Source organism: Tenrec ecaudatus, chromosome X, assembly GCF_050624435.1.
Source record: "Tenrec ecaudatus isolate mTenEca1 chromosome X, mTenEca1.hap1, whole genome shotgun sequence".
Lineage (NCBI taxonomy): Eukaryota > Metazoa > Chordata > Mammalia > Afrosoricida > Tenrecidae > Tenrec > Tenrec ecaudatus.
Window position 1 is genome coordinate 56,704,725 of NC_134548.1, and position 27,757 is coordinate 56,732,481.

Consider the following 27,757-nt stretch of genomic DNA (forward strand, 5'->3'; position numbering starts at 1 on the left):
ATCCTCTGATGAATCTGGCTCGAATTTCTGGCAGTTCCCTGAATGTACCACTGCAGCAGTTGTTGGATGACTTTCAGCGAATTTTTTTTGCATGTGATGTTAATGATATTGTTCAATAATTGCCATATTCTCTTTGGTGCGCTGGGTCTATTCTTTGGAATGGGAACAAATATGGATCTCTTCCAGTTGGTTGACCAGGTAGTTGTCTTCCACATTTCTAAGTATTGGTGAGGGAGTACTCCCAGTGCTTCATCAGCTTGTTGAAACGTTTCTATTGCTATTCTGTCAGTTGCTGGACCTTTACTTTTCTCTTAATACTTTCAAGTGCAGCTTCAGCTTATTCCTCCAATCTTATCAGTTTTTATCACCTCTAGAAATGGGTGCAGGGTGACTAGACCTTTTCGCTACAAGTGTCTGTATTCCTCCCATCTTCTTTATTGCCTTAGAGATCATACCACTATATTATATTTATGCATTTTAACAGTTTTTAAAATGGGAAATAGGTGACGGGTTTACATTCGAATAATAAATTTTGTATTCAACAGTTAAAATATATATTGATTCCCTCAATAGTTTAGCCTATCCCCTCCTTTGGGTGCTTTCTTCCATCTTACAGATTATTATCTTCTCCCTCACTCATGTTAATAACTGTCAACTTTCTAGCCTATTGCTTCCTTTTCCCTGCTCTTCCAACCACCCTCCGTTTGGTAACCTCCAAAGTCTGTTCCCTGGGCTATGAGGGGTTTGGGCTTCTTTTATCCCTTATAACAGTGTTCTCATACACTAGTTGTCACTTTATGCCTAACTCATTTCACTAAGCACAATGTTCAGGTCCACCCATGCCATAAGGTGCTTTGTGGTTTCATCCTGTTTTTAGCTATGTATAGTACTCCATTGTGTGTATGTACTAAAGTTTCTTTATCCATTGTTCTACTGATGGTCATTTGGGTCGTTTCCATCTTCTTGCTATTGTGAATCATGCTTTAACATGTGTGTGTTCATGTTGTGACCCTTAATCCTTTAGATTATGTACCCAGGAGGAGCATTGCTGAATAATATGACAGTTCTATTGCTAGGTGTTTGAGATAGTGCCATATCACTTCCCCCAATGGTTCTATATAGTTACAGAGCTACCAGCAGTGTATGAGGGTTCTAATCTCAACACACCCAGTCCAGAATTTGATGGGGTTTTTAATTTGCTGTCATTGTTGGTGTATGGTGATATCTCATAATCTCTTTGATTTGCAACTCTCATTTATTCATATTTGGATGTCATCTTTGGTAAACTGTCTGCTCAGGCTTTTGCCCATTTTAAAACTGAGTTATTTATTTTATTAATTTTTTTATTCTTGAGGTATTACATTTTCCCAAAGATTTTAGAGATTAGTCCTTTGTATTCTATGTTGTTGCCAAATGATTTTTCACACTTTGTGGGTTCTCTTTTTATTCTGTTGATAAAGTCTTTTGATGTGCACAAGTGTCTTATTTTTAGTAGGTCCTAGACATTGACTTTGTCTTCCTAGGATACATTTGATAGTATATCTATGCCCTATAACAAGGCCCTTAAGTTTGTCTCAGTTTTTTCAATGATTATCTTCATAGTTATGGACTTCAAATTTAGGTCTCTATCCATCTTGAGCTTGCTATTGTATATGGGGTGAGGTATGTGTCCTGTTTAATTCTTCTGAACTTTTGCTGAAGAAATCATCTCTTTCCTGTTTAATTATTTTGGTCCTTGTCAGTTGTCGTTAAGTGCATTCATTTATTTCTGGGTTCTGTTCAATGGCCTTATACCTATCATTGCACAAGTCCTAGGCTCTCTTGACTACTGTGGTTGTGTAATAGGTTTGGAGGTTAGGAAGCAAGAAGCTCCTCTTTGTTTTTATTTAAGAAGGTCTTTGCTTCTCCCAAGTCACTTGCTTCTCCATATAAAGTTAACAAACAAAAACAAACTTACTGCCATAGTGACTTATAGTGATCCTATAGGACGAGGTAGTTATGGAAACTGTAACTCTTTTTTAAATTAAAAGATAATTTTACTGGGTGCATTTATAGCTCTTATAACAATCCATACATCAATAATATCAATCATATTTGTACATAGGATACCATTATTGTTTTCTAGATATTTAGTTTCTATTGAGCCCTTGGTATCAGCTCCTCTTTTTTCCCTCCCTCCCCACCTCCACCCTCTTGGCCTCTTGATTAATTATAAATTATTATTTTCGTATCTTGCACTGATCACTGTCTCCCTTCTCCCATGGTTTCTATTGATCAACCTTGTGGAGGTAGGGGTGGTTATGTGTCAGTCACTGTGATCAGTTCCCCCTTCCTCCCTTCCCCTCCCCATCTTCCCCTTCCTCTTCTGGTACCACCACTCTTGTTCCCTTCCCTGGGACCCTTCTGTGAGGGGATGTCCCATTGTCAATAGATGAGCTATGAGTCTCTGTCCCGACCACCCTCTTTCTCGACAATATGGTCTTTTGTTTGTTTATGTGTTGGTTTCAGGTCTTCTGATACCTTTTTATGTGAGTATAGAGCCTTGTCTTTCTTCTGTGGAGTGGCTGGTGGCTTTGAACTGATCTTGCTCAATGAATAAGTATTATGCCACCAGTCTTCTCCATATAAAGTTAATATATAAACGAATTTAACAAATCATTTTATAAACAAATTAGTTTTTTTCCCATTTCTTTAAAGAATGGAATTGGGATTTGGATGAGAATTAATATATATTTATAGATTTCTTTGGATAGTATTGATGTTAAATGACATAGAGCTTTCTTGTCCTTGAATGTGGAACATGCTTCCATTTATATAAATCACTTTTGTTTTCTTGTAGTAGTATTATATAATGTCCTTTGTATTAAGACTTTTGTTTCTCTGGTGAGGTTTATTCATACGTGATTCTCTAGAGAAGCAAATCCACTGATGCTTGTGTTGTACATAGAAAGAGAATTATATAAAGAAATGTGTTATATAGTTGTAAAAATAGGTAATTCCAGTAGGGTTCAACTCTGGCTTCTTTTTATTTGAGGAAGCTGATGAACAGGAAGCAAGATGCTGAAGCAGAGGCAACAAGGGGCACAGGCTGGTAGATGCAGAGGTCTCAAGAAAATCAAATGTATCTACCATTGGTAGTCTGCTGAGAGCTCCTGTGATCAGCGGGCAATGAAACTGGAGATCAAGGAACCAGATGCAGGATCCAGCTCTGGCAGAAGAGGAAGGGCCATAAAGAATTTGATTCAACTCAGTCTTTTTTTCTTATACAGAAAGACTTATCACACCAAGGAGGTGTCATAAGACTATAACGCAATTAATAGGTTGAGCTCTACCATCTACCACGGAGTGCCTAGTTGACATAATTTCTCACTATCACAATAAGCATTTCATCTTTTTGTGATTATTATAAATGACATTTTTCTTGATTTTTTTCAGAGCTCTCTTCATTACTATATAGGAATCCAATTTACTTTTGTATGTTAATCTTGCAAACTGACATGTTTCCCAAACTTTGCTTTCCAAAAATATTTTTTGTTAATTCTTTGAGGTTTTCAATGTATAAAATCACATTCAGAAAATATAGTTTCACTATATTCTTCTATGCCCATTTGGATTCCTTTGATTTCTTTCTATGTTTTCTGTCTAATGGTTCTGGCTAAGAGTTCCATCACAATATTGAATAAATGATAATAAGGGGTATCCGTGTTGATTACCATTTGCAAAGGGAATATTTTCAATTTTTCCCCATTGAAGATGGTTTTGGGAACTAACTTTACAAAAAGTCTTTATTATGTTGAGAAATTCCCTTTTATTCCTATTTTGTTGAATATTTTTATCAGGAATGAATGTTGAATATTGTCAAATGCTTATTCTGAACCTACTGTTATAATCATGTGGTTCTTATCTTTTATTTTCATAGTGGATTGCAATGTTTTATATTTTTTGGCATGACTTGAATGAATCCCCTTGTTTATGGTGACATACATATACTGTTGAATTCTATTGTGCAGAATTTTATTGTTAATTTTACCAAAAATGTTCACAGGGAATTTGTAGTTAGTCTATAGTTTTGATTTTGTTTCTTTCTTCTTTTTGTATATGCATTTATTGCTATAAATTCCCCACTGAATACTGCCTTTCTTTGTCCCACAAGAATGCTGTGTTTTCATTCTCATTTGTTACAAGGAACTTTTAGATCTCCTTATTTCATCAATTACCCAGTAGTTTTAAAGCAGTGTGTTGTTCAGTTTCCATGCATTTAATACTGTGCCCTTGTTGGTCAGCATATCTGTCTCTCTTTTGTTCCATTGAATTTTTAAATTATAAATTAGGTGTGGGGGGGTTACATTTCCAGTCATCAATCAACTCTGCATTCAACAGTTGAAATAACTCTTATCTACAACCCCTTTCACAGTCTATCCTACCCTCAACCCCAATTTCTCTTCTCCTTCTTATGGATCTCATATATTCCCTTTCACCCAAGTCAGTGAACTGTGAACATTTTTGTCCCTGGATTCATTTTTCTTTCCTTGCCCCCCCCTCCTTCCTTGGAGACCTCCAAAGTTCCCTCCCTTTGGTGTGCATGTCGTTCTCTTGGGTTTTATCCTTATAGTAGTGACCTTGTACACTACTTGTCCTTTTGTGATTGACTAACTTCACTCAGCATAATATTCTCCAGGTCCTTCCATGCCTTGAAGTATTTTGTGGTTTCATCAGTGTTTTTTAGTTATGGTACAGTATTCCAGTGTGTGCATGTACAATCATTTCATTATCCATTCTTCTACTAATGAGAAATTAAACCATTCCCAAATTCTTGCTATTGTAAATTGCTGCAATGAATATAGGGGTGAATGTGTCTGTTTGTGTTATGGACCTTACTTCTTTAGGGGATATACTCAGCATAAGCATTGCTGGGTCTTATGCAATTTCTATTCCCAGTTGCTTGAGGAAACAGAGTTTCCATCTCACTGGTCTTCTGATTATTGTGGAGGGGATCTTGTTGTGCTTGTGATGATGTGGCCATCTTGAAATGTCTCTCTAGTTGCGATGTCTTCCATCTTCTCTTGATACTTCAGTGTATCGTTTGATACTTTGCCCTAAGAATGTTTCAATGTTGCAGTTCCAGGCTTGGTTTTTTCCCCCGCTTTGGTCCTTTAAGTTTGATACAAGCTGAGTGGAATGATATTCAAACAACGGGGTCAGTAAGATGTTTACTTATAGAGTTTTCAGATATTTTCTGTGTTACAACATGGGAATGTTTGCAAAGAGGGTGTATTTATTATCCACAAAATATAGATTTTATATTTCTTCAGTATAGCTAATGCATTTTTTATAGCTAATAGGTAATTTTGGGGGGTCTACATGATCTTTCATTGGTAATCATAATAAAGCCTTTCATACAAACATTTAGATAATTGTTTTCCTTGTATTGCTAACAGCTGTCTTTTCTCACATTTGGATACCATATTATTCTGCAAAAAAATTGTTCCTAAATACAACATCTTCACCATTCTCGTTATCTCCTGTGAGTATAAAATGAATGTCTTAACTTCAATGTGGTTGTGTGGTCATTGTTCCCTTTTCTTAATAAGAAATATAGAAATATTACTGTGCTAAATGTGTACAGAAGTGATTGTTTGGAAAGAGGTGATACTAGAAGCAGAAAGGTATGTGAGAAGGAATTCACCATAGTACACGTGAGAAGTCAGTGATGGGATTTGAAAAAGGTAACGGAGAGTTGTTTAGCAGGTAGGATTAACAGAACTTGCAATTACTCAGTTTGGAGAATATGGTGAAAGAGAAGCGATTAAGGCAACTTAAGAGTTTTGGTTTAGCTGACCAGATGGATATCTAACAGGCAAATACCATAGATAAGGCAGAACTAAGTTGGTTTCTCAGAAATAGACCATTTTCCAAAGTTATTTCTGCTTATATTCATCTGATAGAATTCAAGTCTAGACTAAATATCAGTATTGGATCTTAGTTGAATGTTTACTCAAAGCAAAGCCTTTCTATCTTAGTATAAGACAGTCAGCTGAATGCTCATAAATATTCAAGGAAATCACAGGGCTAACCCCATCCCCAAGAACAGCAAGGAATTAAGAGTAAAATCTTGGACTAAGCAAAAGGCAATTATTTTTTATAGCATCCTTGCTCCCCTGAACCCACTGCCATTGAATTAATTTCAACTCATATTGACCCTATATCCCGTTTCCAAGACTACATATTATTCTGCAGAGAGGTAGGTGGGTTTGAACTTCTGACTTTGTGACCTAACCCACAGTGCCACCAGAGTTCCTTATAATATCCTTAAGATAGGTCATATGTGAAAGTTACATTTTACATAAGAGAGAATTAAAAGAAATGATGTCTCTAAAGTTCATAAGAGTTGAAATGGGAAACCGGAAAGAGTAGGAAATGAAGGTCAAGGAACCACAGGCCCTGCCACACCATAAAATCCAAAGTACCTCACCTATCCCCAAGGCTTTAATTATAGCTACTCCTAAATGACTACTAGTAGTAGATAGTATACTACAATAGGGATAAAGAGAGCATGGGCTCAAAAAAGAATACAAAAGACTCAAAAGATCCAGTGGACTTGAATGTAAAGACTCAGGCATATGTACACCAATGTTCACTGCAGTATAATTCATAAAGCTGAAAAGGTAGAAATAAGCCATCAATAGGTAAAGGACTAAACAAAATATCGTATGCTCACAAGTGGAATATTATTTATCAATAAAGAGAAATGAATTTCTAACATATGATGAAAACATTATTGTGAGTGAACTAAGTCAGATACAAAGATGAAAATATGGAATGATCCTACTTATATGTATCCTTCAAAGCAGTTAAAAGGTGATTTTTTGAGATATATATATATATATCTTTACCACAATATATATTTTTAATGAGAGGCCAAATGGAAAGCTCACCAATAGATGCTTTGTCAACAGCATAATAAGTGGTTGTGAAAATTTTGTGTCCTTACTTCCATTCTATCTATGCTACTCTCTTTATCTGGTTTACTTTTTCCCTTCTCGTGGTTTATTATTCAAATTCTTCCCATCTTTGGTTCAAGTTCTATCTATAGTCTTATATAATCAATACCTTCTGAATTGATCTCTCTCTTAAACTCTAATTGCTATTACTCTTTAAACAGTCTATTTCTCTGAACCCATCACCCCATGAAGTCTTTTATTGATTTTTAAAGTATATAGCTAGGGAATATATCACAGCTGTGTCTCTTTTGTTAAAGTGTATAATCTTCAAGGGAAGGGCTTATATCTAAGCTTTTGTCACAGGCCACCAAATTCCTATCATGGTTAATAGTAGAATCTTATAAAATATCCATTTATATGTATATGGTTGAGCCGTGGCTGCCTGTTATGGAGGAAGAAACAAAAACAAATGTTGGATGAAGTAGTCCCTTTGTGTATATTGAGCCACTCACTCAAAAGCTCACTGCCATCAAATCGATTCCAACTTATAGTGACCTTATAGGGCAAGGTAGAATGGCTCCCTGTGGGTTTGTTTCCAAGACTGTATCTCCTTATGGGAATAGAAAACCTCATCTTTCTCCTGTGAAGCAACTGGTGATTTTGAACCACGGACCTTGTGGTTACCAGCCCAGATCAAAACAATTATACCACCAAGGCTCTTGAGTAACTTAGTCCTGTCAATAGCAGATAAAAGTCTTGCTGAAATAAAATCATGTATGCATAATGACATGTTTACTGTGTGGCAGTGCCAGGATTTGACTCAAAGCCCCTTTCTCCAATGACATTTTGTTTCAGTTGCCTGAAAAAGTTCACACAAAATACAGTTTTCTTGATGATACTGTTAGAGACATGACCCTAGCGAGGTTTTTCTACCAACCAAATATTTTCTCTATGTCATATGGTAGATTACCCTCATCTTACCTCCTAACAATCAGCTTGAGGATTCGGAAGGAGCCTTTGATGAGGATGAGGGCCTCTTGGCGGGAGCCATACAATGGAGTGCCATTGATATTCACCAGCTCATCACCAGTCCTCATTTTCTGGGATAAGTCTGCCTTGCCTCCATCTTCAATCTGTGTCACGGAGAACAAAACAGAAAGCAGGTGGTGAGGTGACTCCTTTCCCAGAATTTGCTTCCTGTCTCCTCCCAATCTCTGAGCCAAGAAAAATACTGGAGAATGAATCTAAGCATCTCCAAGGATCAGCTAAAGAGCAAAGACCATTATTTATTGATGGAAAAGCTTGGGCAATACTTTTTGAAAGGAGGCAACACAGAAATCATGTAGTTTCTCCATTGGAAGAGTAAACAATCCATCTGGAGAATTAAGCAAAGAAATGATCCTTGGCAGTAACTCTGCAATATGGGCTAAACTAGTGGCATGGTATAGCAAAAGTAGAATACAAAGTAGAGCCAGAAGGACTAGGCTCCAGGAAAATGGCCTCTGGCAAGTTCTTACTTGTCTTTGGATAGGTTTTAGAGTCTGACAAATATGGGTTTGCTTTACTACTTCCTAACTGTATGAACTGAGTAAGGTATATATCATCTCTGTGCTTTGATTATTTCATATGTGAAATGTAGGTAACAATTGTAGCTGCCTCATACTTAGGGTTGTTAGTATACAAGGGGGCTTTAAAAGTTTGGGGGGAAATTCCATCAACTTTTTATTCCAATTTTCCATGAACTTTTGAAGCACCCCCATAAAGTGGCTTAATAAATGTGACTTCTGATGAGTCTAACAAGTGGATCAAATCTGAAGATATTGAAAGTGGCTTCCAGCTCAACATCTGTGATTGGAATTACCAATTTAAAAGACACAAAGTTAACACTTGTTTATTGATGTTTCTTCAACAAGTGCATAGTGTTGTGATTCCAGTGTCTGGTACATAGTGGACGCTCACCAAGAGTGGGGCATATGGGTGTTCATTTTTTCTCCAAAGTCTACAAAATTTCTATTGACTAGAATAATTTAGGCAAGAAGGCCCGGTGGTATAAGAGATTTTGTGGTAAGGAAACAAAAAAGAAGCAAATGTTTTGAGAATGATGATGGAAACTTACGTACAAATGTGCTTGACACAATGGATGGATGTATGGATTGTGATAAGAGTTGTATGAGCCCCCAATAAAATGATGTTTTTTAAAAGAAATGTATTCCTATGAGTTTTGTGGCTAATTCCTATGTAATATTCCCTATACAACTAAAGTGAGCTCCACTTAATCAAATATCAGTTGATCCATGGTTACAGGAGGCATCTATTCATTAATTCATTTCTCAAGTATTTAGGAAAGAGCTGTGGCATAGGTGTTGAGTTGTTAATGACAAGGTTGGCAGATGAGGCGATCTTTTCCCCAAACTACGTATAGTCTTGGAAACCCTACACAGGGTTCCTATGAGTCAGAATCGCCTCAATAGCACAGTGAACTATGCTGGGTGAGATCGAAATGAACTAGGTACACGTAATTCCTAGCTACAGGGTTGGGTCACAGTCTAACGCTAATATTCCACTGGGGCCGTTAAATAAAGGTCTAATCACTGAAGAAATCAGGAAGTTTTTTTGTGGTGTGGTGGTGGAGGTTGAGTAAAACAATACAATCCTTAGAGAAAGGCATATTCTAAATGGGGCAACTAAGGGCTGGCCTCCACTGCTGGTATTTTCCCACTGGCCTCTCCTCTGGTTTCCCCCTTTCTCTTAGTCTTTCATCCTATCCCCCTGTGATGGTCAGGGTTTCTATCAACAAGACAGTCTTTGGTGAAAGTAGAGGCAGAGTCCAACCTGTCAATCAGGTAGCAGCCTGATGAAAGCTCCGTGGGGATGTGGGCTTTTGTATAGGAGAGAAATTAAGCCTTCTGCTGGAGCTGGATCCTATGCCTAATTATCAGTCTCCTGTTGTGTCTCCTGCTGATAACAGGAGCCATCAGAGGACTGCTGACCTTGGGTTTATTCAGACCTCAGATTTGTTTACCTCTGCATCCACCAGCCTGTGGTCCTCCTGCTTCATTGTCTTGCTCCCTGTTTATCAGCTCTTCAGCTACATGAATCACAAAAGTCCTTGGATTTGAATTAAACCAGTACTTGAACCGGACTGAACTTACCTACTTCTACAACTGTGCAAGCCATTTCTTTATATAAATTCTTTCACTTGTTTTGCTTCTCTAAAAAACCCAACTTAACACTTGCCGACCCCAATCTATCCCCATACCAAGGAACATAAACTATCTACTGCTGTGTTTTTGGCCTGCTCATTGGCAATTTGGCAGATGAGACTCTGGATTGCAGAGAAAAAATGTTAATTCAAGATTTTAAAAACCCCATCAAATGAATTAAAATTCTGAGGTAAATCACAGACCTTATTAAATTTATTGCTGCCAACTTAAGTACTTAAAAATTAACAAATCATAGGTTAGACAAGTGACCATAAGCCAGATAGATAGATAGACAGATAGATACCTAGACAGATAGATATTTCCCTCCAAATTCATGGAAAAGCGGAATTAAAAGATAATGGAATTTTTCCATGTACTTTTTGAAGCCTCCTTGCATATACCTAGGCTAAAAGAGTAAATGGGGAATAACTTTCAAGAAATTAATTAGCATCACATTTTTATTTCTACTGTCAGTATCATGATTACTTCACAGTCACTACTGCCTACTGCCCTCCCACTCAAAAAGACGTGCTGTACTTGAGTTTATAAATTCTGTTTGAATTACTCATTCTTTTGTCATCCATAGACGGCCTTTAGTATCAGGCAGGATTGTAGATACCTATTAGCCATTTGAAGGGGTTTCTATAGGCTAACCAAGAGCCCCCAAGGAAGTCTAACTAATGAATCCTAACAGAGATTCTCTCATGAAATAAATCAGTTTTAATTCATTCGACATTTTTTATTCATACAACTCTCTCTCTCTCTCTCTCTCTCTCTCTCTCTATATATATATATATATATATATACACACACACACACACACACACACACTGTAATCACTAGCAAGTTTTCTCTTCAGCGTGCATTTCTGTTTATTCTGGGCTAGATGAGAGCAGATGGGAAGTTGCAGGTTTAGTTATTGTTGCAGCAAAAGCTCTCAGACAATTTGCATTCCATACCACTACTCCACTTGCCACTATTTCAGCCCTAGTCCACGTAAAATTTATTTTTATTCCTTCTGAGTCAACAGCAGTATCTGCCTCAGGACAGATATGTTTTGTGAAATAATGTAACTCTAGTAAAAGGGTGGAGATTCTCAGACAACAAACCAGCAAATAAAGGGTACCCAGCATAATCCCAGAGTCCAGACAGGACTAGATCAGGAAATTAAACTCCATTTGGGTGAGAATCCCTTGGAGTATACACCAAAGTAGCCTTTTTACAGACCCAGAGCATTTACTTAGCAATTTAATTTGACTCCTTCCTTCTCCTGTTTCGATTCTTTACCCTATTGCTCACTGGTCTTACTCTTTCTCCCCTCAGCAATATATTTCTGGTTTCCAACATGTCTTCGATTTACTGGTTGACCTCCTGACAGTTTACATAGAAGACAAAGCAGGTGTCCATACTTCTATCAAGGAAAGGGAGAATGAAAATAAAGGAGAAAGAAAGCAAAGAAGGAAGGGAGGAAAATATACCCCTTCCTGGGAAAAGATCTTGTTTTTCCTCTCCACTGCTGAGTTCCAGGAAAAGTGTGAGTCCACCAACTTGTTGAGATTAGCATGCCCCGCCTGAAAGCGTTGTATAGCATGATTTGACGCTGTCCATTCAGGGCCGGTGGGGGTGGGGGTGGCAGGGGGAAGTGTCAACATCATAGCTTTTTCTGAATCACATCTCCAGGGTGGCTCTATTTCATTTAAGTGTATGAATTTTCAGATTAGATTCAAACACATTGGAATGTCTATATAAAAACACATCATAAAGCCAATGTAAATGATAGCTACCTCATGTAAGTTCCGAGTATACAACTCATTGTAAGGGTACCAAGGAACTAAACATTGGTTACATCAAGCAAGCGGGTGTCAGGAAAGCTGGAAAAAGCTTACTGACATTAAACAAGTCCCTTTCCTCTTTTGAGGCTTCTCTTACCCTTACTGGTAAAATGTGGGGGCCTAACTAGATAATCCCAGCGGACCCTTGCAGCCCTGACATTTAGCAACCATTATATAGTTAGCAAAACCATGACTTAGCCTTCCATTGACACATAAAACCCTGGGTTTTCACCCCATTGTACTTTGCCTTTTCCCATGTTTCACTTCTTTAAAGCTAATTAACATCTATCAACATCCCAGTGTTTTATCTATCCTTTCAGAGGGTCCTCTGAGGTTTGAACTGAATAAGACACAGTCAGGACACACACACATACACAGGGTGAAAGATTACTGAAATCCCATTTTGTGCTTATGAGCTGGCTATTTGGAACTTTTTTTTTATGACTTTCCAATGAAGCACAAAGGCAGCTATCAAAGAATGACAAGTAGGGCCCTTGAAGTAAAGAACAAAAGAGAAAAATGACAATGGTACCCACTGGCTTTCCAACCCGCTGTTCCTCTCCTTATAAAACAAGAAACAAACAAACCAAGAACAGTGGAACTCACTGCTCTTGATTTGATTCTAAGTCAAAGTAACCCTGTAGCATAGAGTGGAAAAGCTTCATAAGGTTCCCAAGTGCTATTAGGGATACTAATGGCTTTCGAGTATCTTTTATTTTGCCAGATGGTAGCTTGAGCCTTTTCAATAAAACCAGGAGTGATAATAATGGGAAGGAAAGGAACATTAGCTCAGCCACTCTTGGTGGGGGGGGGGGGGGCATTCCACTGAAGAAACAGCAAGTGGACCAATAACCAACAGGTATTGAATGCTTGTTACAGTAGTGTAAGAGTAGAACTAAAAATCTATACTTGTAATGATTTATATGATTGTAAATACCTCTGCTTGCTATAAGAAATTTATTGGGAAACAATGCACCAATTAAAACTTTCTTGGCCAGTGATAGCAGGTTCTAGCTAAATCACCCGCCCATACGCCTACCTCTACAAGCTTGTCCACAGCCTAAGAATACAAATAACATCTAGTGATTCTCTGTTGAAAATAGACAGAAAAGACTCACTCCATACATAGTAGGTTTAGTACCTAAAAGGAAAATATCTTCTAAACATCTTTCTAGTACCTATTCAGTACCTGTTCAGCAATTTGGTCATCTCTGATAAATCATTAGTGGGAAAATTAAAGATATAAATAAGCTGGAGTTGAGAAAAGTAATTATGAGTAAATAGAAAAAAGATTTGATTATTCTAATATTTAGTTTGCATTTTTGAACAAACTACGGATTATTTTCCTTCATCCCCTGTTGGTATTCCTTAGACTCTGATAACTCTAGGAGAATATAATAGATGTTCTAGACAGAGGAGATATATTTAGACATCTGCCATCTCTGTACTCGGGCTTTCCACACTTAATCAAAGTTGCAGACACATTGGCTACCCTAACTTGTCTTTCTCAGCAACTCAAGCCCTTAAAAAACATTTTCAATTTTCCAAAGTCATCTAAAATAGTAAAACAAGAAATTGCTGCTTTTAATTTCATCTCCCTTAATTCAATTGAGTTTTCCAAAAGACAAAACCACAAACAAAACATCTATTAAATAGATAGGAATAAAAAAATACACCTCCTCCTCGCCAAAAGGAAGGGCATCTGGTTCTATATCCTTGTAGGTAGACAGAGTGAGGAGGTAGACACCCAAGAAGCCATTCGTTCCCTTTGCTAGATCAAAAGTAGATGCTACATGCTCAAATACTACAAGAGCTGTCCCACAGTGCAAAGCTCTGTGGATCAGACCAAAGAGCGCCACTGACCTTAGGCCAATGGAACTAAGCTATCCCCCAAACCTAACCTATCCCTACAGACAGCTCCTTCTTCCTCAGCTGTTTAATCATGATCACAATAAAAATCTTCTAAACACTAAATAATTAAATTTCCCTGATGGTTTTCCCAAGTCAAATTTTGAGCATCTTTGCCCCAAACGAAGTCATTTCAGATCTATACTCACCTCTAGGAATTTGGTGATGAGAAAAGGGATAGAGAGTCAAGAGTACTGTACTCTGTCAACAAACAAAGGCCAGTATCGCTTTATTCGAACAAGTTTGATTGTTGGGTCATCCCTGTAAACCCGGCAAGGGAGGACAAACAACATGGGGCAAGAGTAAAGTCAGGCTTTTAATGTAATTAACAAATACACTCATTGGAGTTTTGGTTGCACTTTGTGAACTCAAATCATTTGTTTCTGAATTGATGTCACAAAGGTTTTTATCTTTAATGGGCTAGAGTTGGCACCTATCCTGCAGTCGATGCTTAAGAGTTTTCATGGGAAAGGAGGTATATTAGAGCTTCTGTGCATGGCTATTTTTATCAAAACGTTTTAAAATCAAGTTTTATGAGTATTTAATAATGGCACTAGTAAATTATATCATCCGTAAGTAAAATTATATATATTAGGGACATATGTTCAAAACATTTTTGCTGATACATGTTTCTACTAAAAAAAATCTGGATAGAGCAGTGTTTCCCCAAATGGAAGATATTTCCATCTCTGGGGCACTAGAATGATCTAGAGGGTTATGAAAGCAGAAGCCTACACTTTATCCTGGATAAAAGGCTATAGGACAAAGGATTTTAGTTGCCCGGGGGTGCTAAGCAATTTCTTTTCTGAAAAGAAAGACTAAATTATAGACCTAAATGAAAAGAACAAAATCATAATGCTTTTACATATAAGAATGTCTTTATCACCTTGGTATGGATAAACACTGTACAGGCAGGAAGCAAAAATTAATAGCATAAAAAGGAATTTATCAAAGTACAAAATGGTCAAGTATCATTAAAAAAGTGAAAAAGTAAGTTACAGACAAAGAAAACTATCCAAAATACATATATCTTTTAAAGAACCCACATCTGAAATATTAAAATAACTCCCATAAATCAATAGGACAACACACATCTTTTTAGCATAATTAATGGCAACTAATAATTAGCAAATAAGGATAATAATAATTAGCCAAAAAAACCCTCAAACAGACCCTTTGCAAAAGAAAGTGGCGTTTAATCATATGAAAAGGTATTGAATATTATTTTTAACCAGGGAAATACAACTTAAAACCACAATAAAATATTAGTACACATCTACCAAAATGCCCCAAATATAAAAGACTGAGTAGACTAAATGTTGACAATGGTTTACACCAGTTTCAGTTCTCTTACACTGCTGGTGGGAGTGTCAAATTGTAGAACTACTTTGGAAATATGTATATCTACTTTCTGACTGAACCATTCCACACTTAGCTAGCTCCAGGAGAAAGGAGTGCATGCATTCACAGAAGATGTGCACAGTACAGCTCACAGCAGCTTTAGTAGGATATGTAAACTGGAAAGAACCCAAATATTCACACACATACATATACATACAGAATGGAATACTTCAGAGCAATAAGAAAGAATAAATTAGATAAAAACTCCAAACTCGCTGCCATCGAGGCAATGCTGACTCATAGGGAGCCCCTGTGAGTTTCTGAGACTGTAATTGTTTATTGGAGTAAAGAGCCCAGTCTTTCTCCCACAGAGCTGCTGGTGGTTTTGAACTGCCAGCCATGAGAACCGCAGCCCAATGCATAACCACTAGACCATCAGGGCTCTTTCTAAATTACTGATAGATGCAAACAAACAGATGAATCTCAAAAAACATGGTGTTGAATGTAAGAAGCAAGCCTAAAATAATATGAATTATATAAAGCCCTCCTCATTCCATTGCCATTTAGCTAATTCTGACAAACATGAAACTAATCTACTAAACTAATGAGGATAAAATGCAGAATAATAGTGGTTACCTGTGGAGATGTACTGTCAACTGAGCATCATTTTCTGGGGTTGCTGGAAACTTTCTACATATTAATCTGGGTGCTTATTACAATATATATTGGTTATACATCTTTCCCTGAGCAATTCACTGAAATTTGTGCATCTTCTTATACATGTTATTTCTTAATTAAAGAAACCACCATCAATAGACATACATGGAAGACACCCCCCCCCAAGGCTCTGGAAATATTTCTACACTCATAGCCTAAGGTTTCATTTAAATGACAAGTTTTCACAATAGAGTCCTAATTTATTAATTTGCCCATTGTTCCTTTGAGACAATACACATGCTCCACCCTCCCCCAACAACATTGATTACAGTAAGGAACTAAAAATCAACACTTTTTCTTCATTTTAAAACTGATAAGGCTAGGGTAGCAGAAATGGTTTGGTCTTGAGGAACCTTGGTAGGGTGGTGGGTTGTGCATTGGGCAGCTACTCAAGAGGTCAACAGTTCAAACCCACCAGCCCCTCCAAGGGGAAAAGAGGAGGCTTTCTATTCTGATAAAGCGTCCCAGTCTTGGAAACTGTGGTAGTTGCATAATTCCACGTCTACTTGAATATATTGAATAGCTTAAGGACCCTATGCTGAGGCGAATGCCTGATAGGCACTACGGTCCTATAAGCCACAATGGTCCGAGTTTCTGTACACCCCCTGGGGACCAAGACCATGTGCGATAGAACACTGTGACATTGAATCCTGGCTCTTCAAGGAGCATAACACTCTCCAAAGGCCATACCAGAAGGATGTGATGTGGAAAAGCTACTAGGTAAACTAAGCTCTACTTCAAACACACCTGTAACCTGAGGACTTAACACTGAAACTACATGGTGTGTAAAGAAGCAGGAGACAGTTATATCAAGAATATCGAACTGCAGGTAGGCAGACTAATATTTACTTACTACTTCAATTCCCTACTCGCTCTATTAATATGTATTATTCAGGCAGACTTGTGTCTGACATTATCAGAGAATATTATTGCTAAATTTTGCCTAACTACCAGCTTCCATTGATTATGCAAATAGCATCTAGTCACACGAGAATTTATTCTGCACAACTGAATAATCCATGTACTGTGCTATGTATTTAGCCAATACTTGTTCAATCTCCCTTTCTCATTGGTGTTTTAAAATTAGTGCCGTGGGCTATTCAATGGATTCTTTACTATATGTTATCTAAGCTGAACCGGAGGCAGATTAAAAAAACATAGATCCAGGAATGGATTTTGGGCTCACACTTAATCCTAGCCCCAATCTAAGATCAATTAGTTAGTACAACATGGTCCTGCTCAATATAGCCCTCATGAAAGAAATACAGACGATATGGGTGCTATAGCAAAATGTGGTAAAGAAATTAGATGGTGCCTGGGTATCAGAAAGAATAACATCTGAGGTCTTAAAGGTTTGTTTTCAAACAAGAAGTCACCGAAATGTGTTGTCAACTAAGCCCACATGAAAGAAGCCCAACAACATCCATGATCCAAGGATTTCTAAGTTATATAATCCAAATCAGAAGGAGGAAATATTATCAGAGCTTAAATTGTGAGATTCTGATGTGCATAATCCTATGAATGATGGGGGAAACCCAAAATACATTTGCAGGATTTACACAAGGAATAAACCTCGGGTTATTTTCCTCTAACCATAATTGAGGCATGGGGATAACCTGGTTATTAGACAGAATATTGTAGATATGACTATGTATATTAAAATGATAAATCAGACTTGAACAGTTAAAACCTGTCACCTGATGTTCCTTCTGATATAAAGGACATCAAAAAAAAAAAAACTCACTGCCACTCAATCAATTCCAACTCATATCGACCCCACAGCGTAGAATTGCTCCTGTGGGTTTCTCACACTGTACTTACTTATGCGAGTAGAAAGACCCATCTTTCTTTAGGGAGTGGCTAGAGGTTTCAAATTGCTGACCTTGTGGTTAGCAGCCCAACTTGTGAGTACTACACCATTAGGACATGATACTTGGTACAATAGAGGGAGAGTGAAAAAGAGAAAAACCCTTGACAAGATGGATGAACAGAGTGACTGCAAGAATGGGCTCAAAGAGAAGGTGAATTGTGAGGGTGTCATAGGACCCAGTAGTGTTTCCTTGTATTGGACACAGGGTTGCTATGAATCAGAACCCACTCTCAGCACCGAACAACCACCATCACCGAGTTTTACCTAGGCATACATCCAAAAGAGAAGCAATGGTCCATTCGATGTGGAAGTCACCCACTGCTGCCTCTCTTACCTAACCCATATTGTCTCCTTCTCGCGGACTCTGAAGTTAGAGCTACCATTGCCAAGCAGCTAAACTTTAGATCGTGTTGTTGACACGTAGAAAACCAGCTCTTTTTTCCGGAATCATTATCACCCCGTCCTTGGGTTGTCTGAACTGTGAATTTCAATGGCATAAGAAATTAATGGGAACCTGGCAAAGATTACATGGTTGAGAGAGTTCAGGAAGGACTGAAGTGGAGCAATTTTACCCTAGGACTTCTAAAGATTTTGCTCTTGACTTTTAATAGCAGTTGTCAGTCAACAGATCAACAGAGTTCGGTATGCACAACTATGATATAAGTTTACTTATATAAGGCTAATAAAACAGTCTAAAACAAGCCAGTAGTTACTAAATGTCCTGCAGCATTAAAAGTACACCATGTGCAAAAGTAGTGGGTGAGCTTAGCTGGTTGCAAAAATTAACAGTGTTTTTCTTGCCATGTAATGTAAAAACACTGTAAATAGGACATATCAATTCATTGACAGTTGTGCACTATGCGTTAATGCCCCTACCAAACCAAACAAAAAATCCTGAACCAAATCTATTGCCTTTGAGTAAATTCTGATTCATAGTGACCCTATGGGCCCATAAGGTTTCCGAGGCTATAAATCTTAATGAGAACAGAAAGATTCATCTTTTTCTCACTGAGCAACTGGTGGGTTCAAATTGCTGACTTTGCAGTTAGCAGCCCAACGGAGAACTCACTACACCACCAGGTTCTTTAATGCTCATAAGATCTAAATTAAAACAACAAAACCAGAAAAAACAAACATAAAAATGTAAAACAAAAATGGCTGTTAAATTTAACTCATCAACAAAGGAAAAATGAAAGTAACTCTACTTGGATTAGTGTGATCTGAATTTCCTCCGTTACAACCCAATGTCGATAATAAAACACATCTTCAAGTTTTTCAAAATGTCTTTTTAACTTGCCAGCTGAATGTGAATGTGTTTGATACAGTTTCCCAGTCCAAGAGAAGGTGACTAACTATCTGGAATCTGAACCATCCCAAAGCTACATTCACTCAATAGCTCATTTTTGGTTCCCTGAAGTCATTTATTTATAACCCATTATGCAAAATGCCAAAGTCAGTTTCAAAAGAGTGTGCATATGCAAAATTAGTCACTTCTGACTGGAAAAGGGTCAAGAGACTGAGACTGCTCAGGGGAGCAGCCAGCAGCCCCCTCTGGAAACCCGTAGGCTTGCTCTGCTATCTGGAAAACCCATGTCCACCTCACCAGGCACCTGAGTGCCCTTGAGCAGGAGTGGATAAAGGAGTAGGGGTTGCTCTTTCTATCCAAAGCTGCCCTGCTTTTGCATTTCCAGAACACTGTATGTACCTTTCTGGGCCTCCTTTCCCAACTGTGATTTTATTTTCTGGGTCCATCTAATGCTCTGAATAGTGAGAAATGAAGAAGGAAAAGACATACTTAATTGCCTCTCCCCCCTTTGCATAACTTCTACCAAAGCAAACAGCTCCCTCAGAAATAATTTACCAAGAGCTATATGTGTGTGTTGCAAAGACAATAAAAGTAATATTTAAACTTGTGCGCTTGCTGCTGATTTCTCATAATGCTGCAAATCTAGGAATAGGTGAACCATCAAACTGTTCTGTTCCAAGAGACTGTACTATTCAAAAGGCAATTGAGAAATAACACAGTGTCTCTTTCCTGCTCAACAAGGTGAATAAAATAACAAAATAAAACCGAGATTATACAATTGAGAAAATCAAGAAAGTGAACGTGCTCTGTTGCTTATGTGTGTTAGTGTGGTAGACACTGTCCAATCAGAGTATTTACCCTTATGACGGGCAGGCATAGCTTGAGAAGAAACTTAAAGGAGAAATTATGAGCATTTCATTTAAAGACCCGGAGAATAAATAAAGGGAAAGCTGCCATGAAGTGATTTTTCCCCCCTGTTATTAGCCTTGCTTTTTGAGTTAAGGCTAGATGAAAACAGAGAACCAGCTATCTAGCTCATGTTGCTCACTCTCACTTTTCTAACCTTAAACACAAGGGGTGGTGGTTGACACGTGAGAAAACTCCACAAACCTTGCTACTCACTCCTGAGACGTTGCTTCCTCTCCCTGATTTTCCATACCATCCTTGCTTTACACATTCTGCCTATTACTCCCACCTCTCTCTCCCAGGCATTTGAGCTACCATCTTTTTTCCAGTCTTTCTCCTTGAGTTTCCTATGTGCAAACTTCAATTCCCCTTTGTAAACAATGGCTAGTACTCATACGCATGAGTTAAATCAGACCTGCAAACCAAGGAAATATTCTTAAATGTAGACAGCAACAAATCAGAAGCTCGGCAAGATCTGGCAATGGCTATGTTTCTCACCTGACTGCCTAACCACCTGAGCCCCACTCCCCCACCCTTGAGTCACACTGGCATTTCTCCTCCTTAGACAAGTCAATCCCACCCTAGCCTCAACCTTTGAACTTGCTATTCTTTCTGTTTAGCACACTCTCCTTCTAGAATCTAGAAGTACCTTTCATTTCTCAGGTAAGCTTTTCCTGACCACCAATATAAAGTAGATTCCCTTTCGCTCTCCCTGACCCTAGTCCTCATCACACTCGTCTTCATCACGTTCCCCGTTTTATTTTCTTCATAGCAGTTATCAGTGTTTGGTATTATTTTCAATACACACACATATGAACAACAACATATATAATACATATATACAGTTTCATGTCATCTTGAATATATCTTACGATTCTTCTGCCTCTTCAGTATTGTCAAGTCAGTTGCAACTCACAGGGATCCTACATACAAGGGGGTACCCCCCCAAAATTGAATAAACCTCCTGGGCGGAGCTTTCATAGTCTGCATTTTTTCCTGCTAGGTGAGAATAACACAACTCGCTCTGAGTTACTGCACCCAGTAGTGTTGCCTGGGAAGGTCCTCTCTGGTCACAGTGAATGTTTTCATAAAAGCAGTTTACCTTTTACCTCATTTTGTGTGATGGCTGATTTAAGAGAATAGTGTGCAGTTGTGAAATTTTGTCTCCTGTTCAGGAAAAACGCCACAGAAATGGTTGAGATGTTGAACACAGCTTACAAGGACAGTGCTATGGGAAAAACTCAAGTGTATGAGCAGTTTTCTCATTTTAAAAATAAGATTGTCGATTGATGACAAACTTCGACCTGGACATCCATCAACCTCCTGAACAGACAACAACGTCAACTCATATTGCACTTGGAGTTTGTTCCATCAGGTAAGACTGTCAATCAAGCTTTCTATTTAGAGGTTCTGAGAAGACTGTGTGACAATGGCCAACAAAAAAGGCCTGATTTGTGGCAGGCAGAGGACTGTTTTTGCCACCAAGACAATGCACCTGCTCACATAGTCATCTCAGTGTGCCAGTTTGGGGCAATGAAAAAAGCATGCCTCTCTTGCCTCACACACCTTACTTACCTGACCTCGCTTTGTGAGACTTCTGTTAGTTTACATGAATGCAGAGGGACATGAAAGGACAGCAATTCTGATGACATAGAAGAGGTCAAGAAAAATATGAGGGAGGTGCTGTCAGCCATCCAAACACATGAGTTTGAAAAATGTTTCCAAAAATGGAATCACAAATTTGACAAACATATTAAATGCAATGGAGAATGCTTTGAAGGTGATAAGGGTATTTTGTAAATAAATAAATACACAGCTTGAGGAGGGGGGTAAAACAATCTGGGTTCGGGGAAGGGGTTTTTACCTCTTAAAACAGAATGAAACATAGCCTGGTCCTACACTGCTGTCACAATTGTTCTCAGAACTGAGCCCATTGCTGCAGCCACTGTGTCAATCCAGCTTGTCAAGGGTCTTCCTCTCATTTGATGTCTCTCTATGTTACCAAGCATGATGGCCTTTTCCAGGGGCTGGCCTCTCCTGACAACATGCTCAAAGTACAAGAGGTGAGGTCTTGCCATCTTTGTCTCTAAGGGGCACTCTGACCATACTTCTCCCCAGACAAATGCTTTTGTTCTTTTCGCAGTCCGTGGTACTTCCGCGGTTCTTCATCAGTACTGTGATTCAAATGCATCAATTCTTCGTTGACCTTGCTTATTCAATAACCAACTTTCACATGCATATAATTCAAAGTATCATAGCCTTTGGCAGGTACACTCAGTTCTCAAGGGAATGTTCCTGCTTTCCAAACTGTAGAGGTCTTATGCAACCAATCTTCCCAGTGCACTGTATTGTTTGATCTCATGACTGCTGACTCCATGAGCACTGATTGTGGATCCAAGCAAGATGAAATTCTTGACAACTTTCATCTTTTCTGTGTTTACCATCATGTTATCAGTTGTAAGGCTTTTAGTCGTCTTGACACTGAGGTGTAATCCACAGTGAAGGCGGGAATCGTTGGTCTTCATCAGCAAATGCTTCAAGTCATCCTCACTTTCAGCAAGCAAATTGTGTCAGCTGCATACCAAAAGTTGTTAATAATCCTTCCACCAATCCTGATGGCACATTCTACTACATATAATCTACCTTCTCTTATTATTTGTTCAGCATGCAGATTAAATAAATATGGTAAGAAGATACAACCCTAATGCACACCCATCCTGATTTTATTTATTTTTTATTTTAATAAATCATTTTACTGGGGCCCTTACAGCTCTTATAACAATCCATACATGAATTGTTTCAAGGGCATTTGTACATATGTTGCCATAACCATTTCCAAAACATTTTCTTTCTACTTGAATCCTTGGTATCAGCTCTTTCTTTCCCCTTCTTCCCCTCCCCTGCCACCCTCATGAACCCTTGATAATTTAGAAATTATTTTTATTTTAATAGCTTACACCATCCACTGTTACCCTTCACCCACTTGTCTGTTGTTCGCCCCCTGGAGGGGGGGGGACAGGATTGTACATGGATCATTATGATCAGTTTCCCATTTCTTCCCCCTACCCTCATGGTATCGCAACTCTCATTATTGGTTCTCAGGGGGTTTTCCGTCCTGGATTCTGTGTGCTGAGAGCTCTTATCTGTACCAGCGTAAATGCTCTGGTCTAGCCAGATTTGTAAGCCAACACTGGAGTCATGATAGTGGGGGGGAGGAAGCATTAAAAAATGAGTTTTTACCATATAAGATATGTTGAGTGTGTACTTCCTTTATGGTTTTCTAACTCTAGGTCTTTGCACATTTCAATATTTTACTTTGTATTTTCGAGCGGCCCTTTGGAATTTTCTGTTTTGCTCTCTGACTTCCTAATTTCTCCCATTCGCTTTAGTTCCTCTATGATTATGAGGAAGCTTCAGAGTGTCTTCTGGCATCCACTTTGATCTCTTCTTTCTTTCCAGTCTTTTTAACAATTTTTTGTTTTCTTTATGTATCATGGTCTGTTTTAAAAAAATAATTTTATTGGGAGCTTTAACAGTTATCAATCACACCAGGCAGTATTGTACAATTTCTATCACAGTTTGAGAACATTTTTTTCTTCTTGAACTTCTTGATATCAGCACCCCTTTATCCCCTCCTTTCCCCTACCCAGGAACCCTTATTTTATCACCCCATCTTACACCATCCAATTCTGGTGTTTGCTCCCCTCAAGTGGGGTTAAACAGTCATCAGTGCTATCAGCTGCTCCCCCTTCCCCACCCCCACCTCCCATCACTTCCCGGTTCCTCAGGGAAGCATTACTCCTGTTACTGTTTCTGAAGGGTTATCTATCCTGGTTTTCATGTATAAAACTATCTTAAATATACAAATGAACATGATTGATGAGATAAAACAAATATACACCATAATAGTAATGGGAGGAAATATTAAAGAACTAGAGGACAGTTATATGTTTCTTCAGTGCTACACTGCACCCTGGATTTATCACCCCTTCCATGCGGCCCTTATGAGAAGGATTGGCCAATTAATTTGCAGGTGGGTTTTGGGTCTTTACTACATCCCCACCCCTTCACATCAATTTAGTTGCTTTGTTTTGAACTTCTCATACTTTTTCCTGTCTACATCTCATGATCATACATGCTGGGCCGCTTCTTCCATGTGGAATTTGTTGCTTCCCTGCTAGATGGTCCCTTATTTGACTACAAGCCTTTAAATCCCCAAACACGGTATCTTTTAATAACTAGGCACCATCACAGCTTTCTTCACCACATGGCTTATGCACCTGTTTTGTCTTCAGCGATTGTGTCAGGAAGGTGAGTATCATACAATGACACATTGTTAAAACTGAGGTAAGGTTTCAGTAGCCCAAGTCCATCTGCTTCCTTGTTGCATTTGCATTTATATACATATATAAACAAATATACCTATATTTAAATTATTAGATATTTATATATTGACATAGAATGCCTTTATATTCATATTTACATATATTTTTCTTTCTTCTTTTTCTTTTTTCTATCTTCATGCCCCACTATCATGTTTACCCATCATTCACCTCTCAATAATTCCTCACAGATACAATTCTATTGATAAACTTGGACAGAAAAGTTACAATCTTATTGCCATCCATTTTAGAACACTTACTAATCCCTTATACCTGTCTTTATTGGCTCACTGCTTTCCCTCCCCCCCACCTCCCACCTCTCATGACTGCAGGAACAGTCCATCCTGACACTGTCTCCATAGGATTGCCTATGCTACCTATATTGTATAGAGAAACACAAAAAAGAACATACAACTAGTCACAGGATCCTGATACGAGCAGATGAATATCTCTGTTAAATAGACCCCTTTTCTTTCAGGGTTCCATATCACAGGTCCTGCTTACCTAGTAACATATAAACTCTTTTGTTCTTCAGCATTCGTGTCCGAAACGTAAGCATCCTAAAAGTTTCCATTGCTATTCCTGCAGTCAGGGATGGCACAGTCTAGTGCCCAGCTGACCCCCTCCCCAACCCATTACACCTTTAGACTTTCAATGTGGTCTCCTTGTGCATAACCCCCAACCAGTTAAGATGGGGTACCAATTGCTGCCTCCTGAGTCAAAAGTCTACGACAGGGATTCCTTGGGGACTTTGTGGCTTCGCTCCCAACACTGATGTGTTGCACTCCCCTCTTGGTTTGTCCCCAAGTGGTTGGGTCAACCCGGCTGCTCTCCCCAAACTGTATCTCCAGGGTTGTGTTCTTTAGTGCTGCCATTTAGGGAGAGGACTTCACATCTCAAGTTGAGGCCAGCCATGCAGTCATCTCTGAGAATGAGCTGCTCTGAGCAGGATCATTGCCCTGCAGGACTGGCACACCAGAATTAGGTCTAATCTTGCTGTCATACCACAGCTTGTCAGCTCTTCAGTCATTAGCACTCATTGCATCAAATCTGTTCTTGAGCTCTCCTCAAAATTCAAGTGGGATATACTCAAGATTTTATTTTGGCTCTTGTAGAATTATTTTAATTTTCTACAGCTTCAACCTAAATATGAGCAATTGACAATTTATTCCACAGTCTGCCCCTGGCCTTGTTTTGGCTGCTGATATTGAGCTTCTCCACCATCTTTTCCCACAGATGTAGTCAATATTATTTCTTTTTTTTTTTTGCATCTGTAGAATACCACATGCTGTTGAAAAACATATTTGTGATGAAGAGGTCTTTGATCTTGCAAAATTCTATCATGCAATCTCCAGCTACATTTCCATCACCAAGACCATATTTTACAACTACTGTTCCTTCCTCTTTGTTTCCTACTTTTGCATTCCAATAGCCAATAATTATCAATGCATCTTGATTACACGTGTGATCAAGTTCAGACTGAATATGTGGCACACGTTTTTCAATTTATACATATATTTATGCTCTATACGGAGAGAGAGCACTGTCTTTTTTACGGCTCAATTATTGACACCAAATAAAACATGTTTCTGGCATATAGTGGGTATTGAAATTAGCACTAGAAGGGCCCTGGGATCAAATCCAGGGCCTGATTCTAATTAAATAACATTATTTCTCTTTATGATAAAATTACTGAGTTCCAGAGAGGTTAGGAGACTTGCAAGAAAGAGAGCACATTTTAAAGTTTGAGATATTTTGTTCTCAAGGTCGTGATGAATCTTTTCTGTTTTCCATGGATCGATTACTATTCCTGAGGCACCCTGGTGACTCGAAGGATAAATGCTCCGGTGCTAAATGAAGCGTGGCGATTCAAAGTCACGCAGACGCGCGTGCGAGAAATGCCCAACGTCTGCATCCAGCCAGATTACAGCCAGGAAAACCCTGTGGGGCAGCTCTGCTCTGTTATATGGAATTGCTGTGAGTCTGAAAAGATGTGACGACGGCATTCAAGAACAACAACAACAACAACTGCATTTTCATTCAGGATCTTTAACTAGAAATGGAAGGAGATTAGTAAGGGTAGCACTCTGGTGCTACAATGAATGGTTAAAATACTCAGATGCGAACCCATCAGCCAACTCTCAGTGACTTGATGGGAGAAAGTTATGGCAGTCTGTATACGTAAAGATTGAGTCTTGGAATCCCTATTGGAACTAACTTCACATCACTGGATTTCCTTTTGGATTATTACAGGCTCAGGGTATTCCAGGATGATTTTCCTGTGTGCTAAATATCTACTGTTTTCCCAGAAGTGAATGCCCCAAGACTCTTATTTAGGCGAGAGGAATGCAGCCTTTAGGGGAATTTAGGTATAGAGCAACGATATCTTAGATACAAATTGTGATTTCCTTAGTTTTTTAACATTCCCAGCCTTAGGAAATTTATTTAAAACACAAATACAAACATTTTCATGAACAGACTCTGTACACTGGAGGATTTAAATAGTCCCAGCAAATGGGAATTCTAAGTATAATAGTACTCCACCTTCCTGCATACAGACATTACAACAGCCCCCTTCAGTTTACCATCCCTGAAAATTTTAAGAGCAAATCCAGATGAAAGGCATACACCAGATTCTAATTTTATTTAGTACTTAACTAATTCCTTCTGACCATTTAAAATGTCTTGTGCTTCAGGGAGGTTGCAGTGGGGGAGGAGATTGGGACTCACCAATTTCTAAATGAGAATTCACTCTAGCCCAATTTTGTTATAACTCTAATTCTTTCCCTAAAGGCCATTTGTTCAGTGTTTAACTCCATGTGATGTAATGTTTATACCTTTGTGAGCCATTTCATATAAACAAATCTATAAATCTGAAAGCAATTCCTTGTTAAATCAGGATTCCTGGTTTGTCGTCTGGAAAACATGGCCACCATGGTAAAGCTTTTTTTAAAAAAGTTTAAATATCCAAAGTGAACATTCAACACTGAAAGACAATAACTGACAGCAAAGTCTTGTCAGGTCTGATTCAGATTACCTGTGGCTGCCATGAATTATATGGAATTACAGACTTTAATGGTTCTCTGGCAATTTTCCTTGGACAGGGGCCAAGGGAGCTAATGCATCAATCAAAGTGCTCTTCTCACCCACAACCCAAGACAATTTCTGTTCCTGTCTAAATCGTGAGTGCATCTGTGATTAAGTCTTCAATAACACCCTCATACAAATGCCAAAGTGGTGTTTTGTTTTGTTCCTTTCACCTACCCTTTCATTTTCTTCTCCTTATGGCTGGTCATATTACTTGCTCCTGTACTTTTTCCTAGACATACTGTGTTGCTAGAATTGATGAAG

At 38.5% G+C, this 27,757-nt stretch overlaps 1 protein-coding gene across 2 annotated transcripts in view; it reads right to left on the reverse strand.

The window, feature by feature from the left end:
• SHROOM4 (shroom family member 4) overlaps positions 1 to 27,757 on the reverse strand; it is a 344,627-nt gene that overhangs the window by 147,983 nt on the left and 168,887 nt on the right. For both annotated transcript variants that reach the window (XM_075538769.1, XM_075538768.1), the window contains exon 2: positions 7,923 to 8,074. In XM_075538769.1, the coding sequence (XP_075394884.1) occupies positions 7,923 to 8,074 (152 nt within the window). The remainder of the gene's footprint in view (positions 1 to 7,922; positions 8,075 to 27,757) is intronic.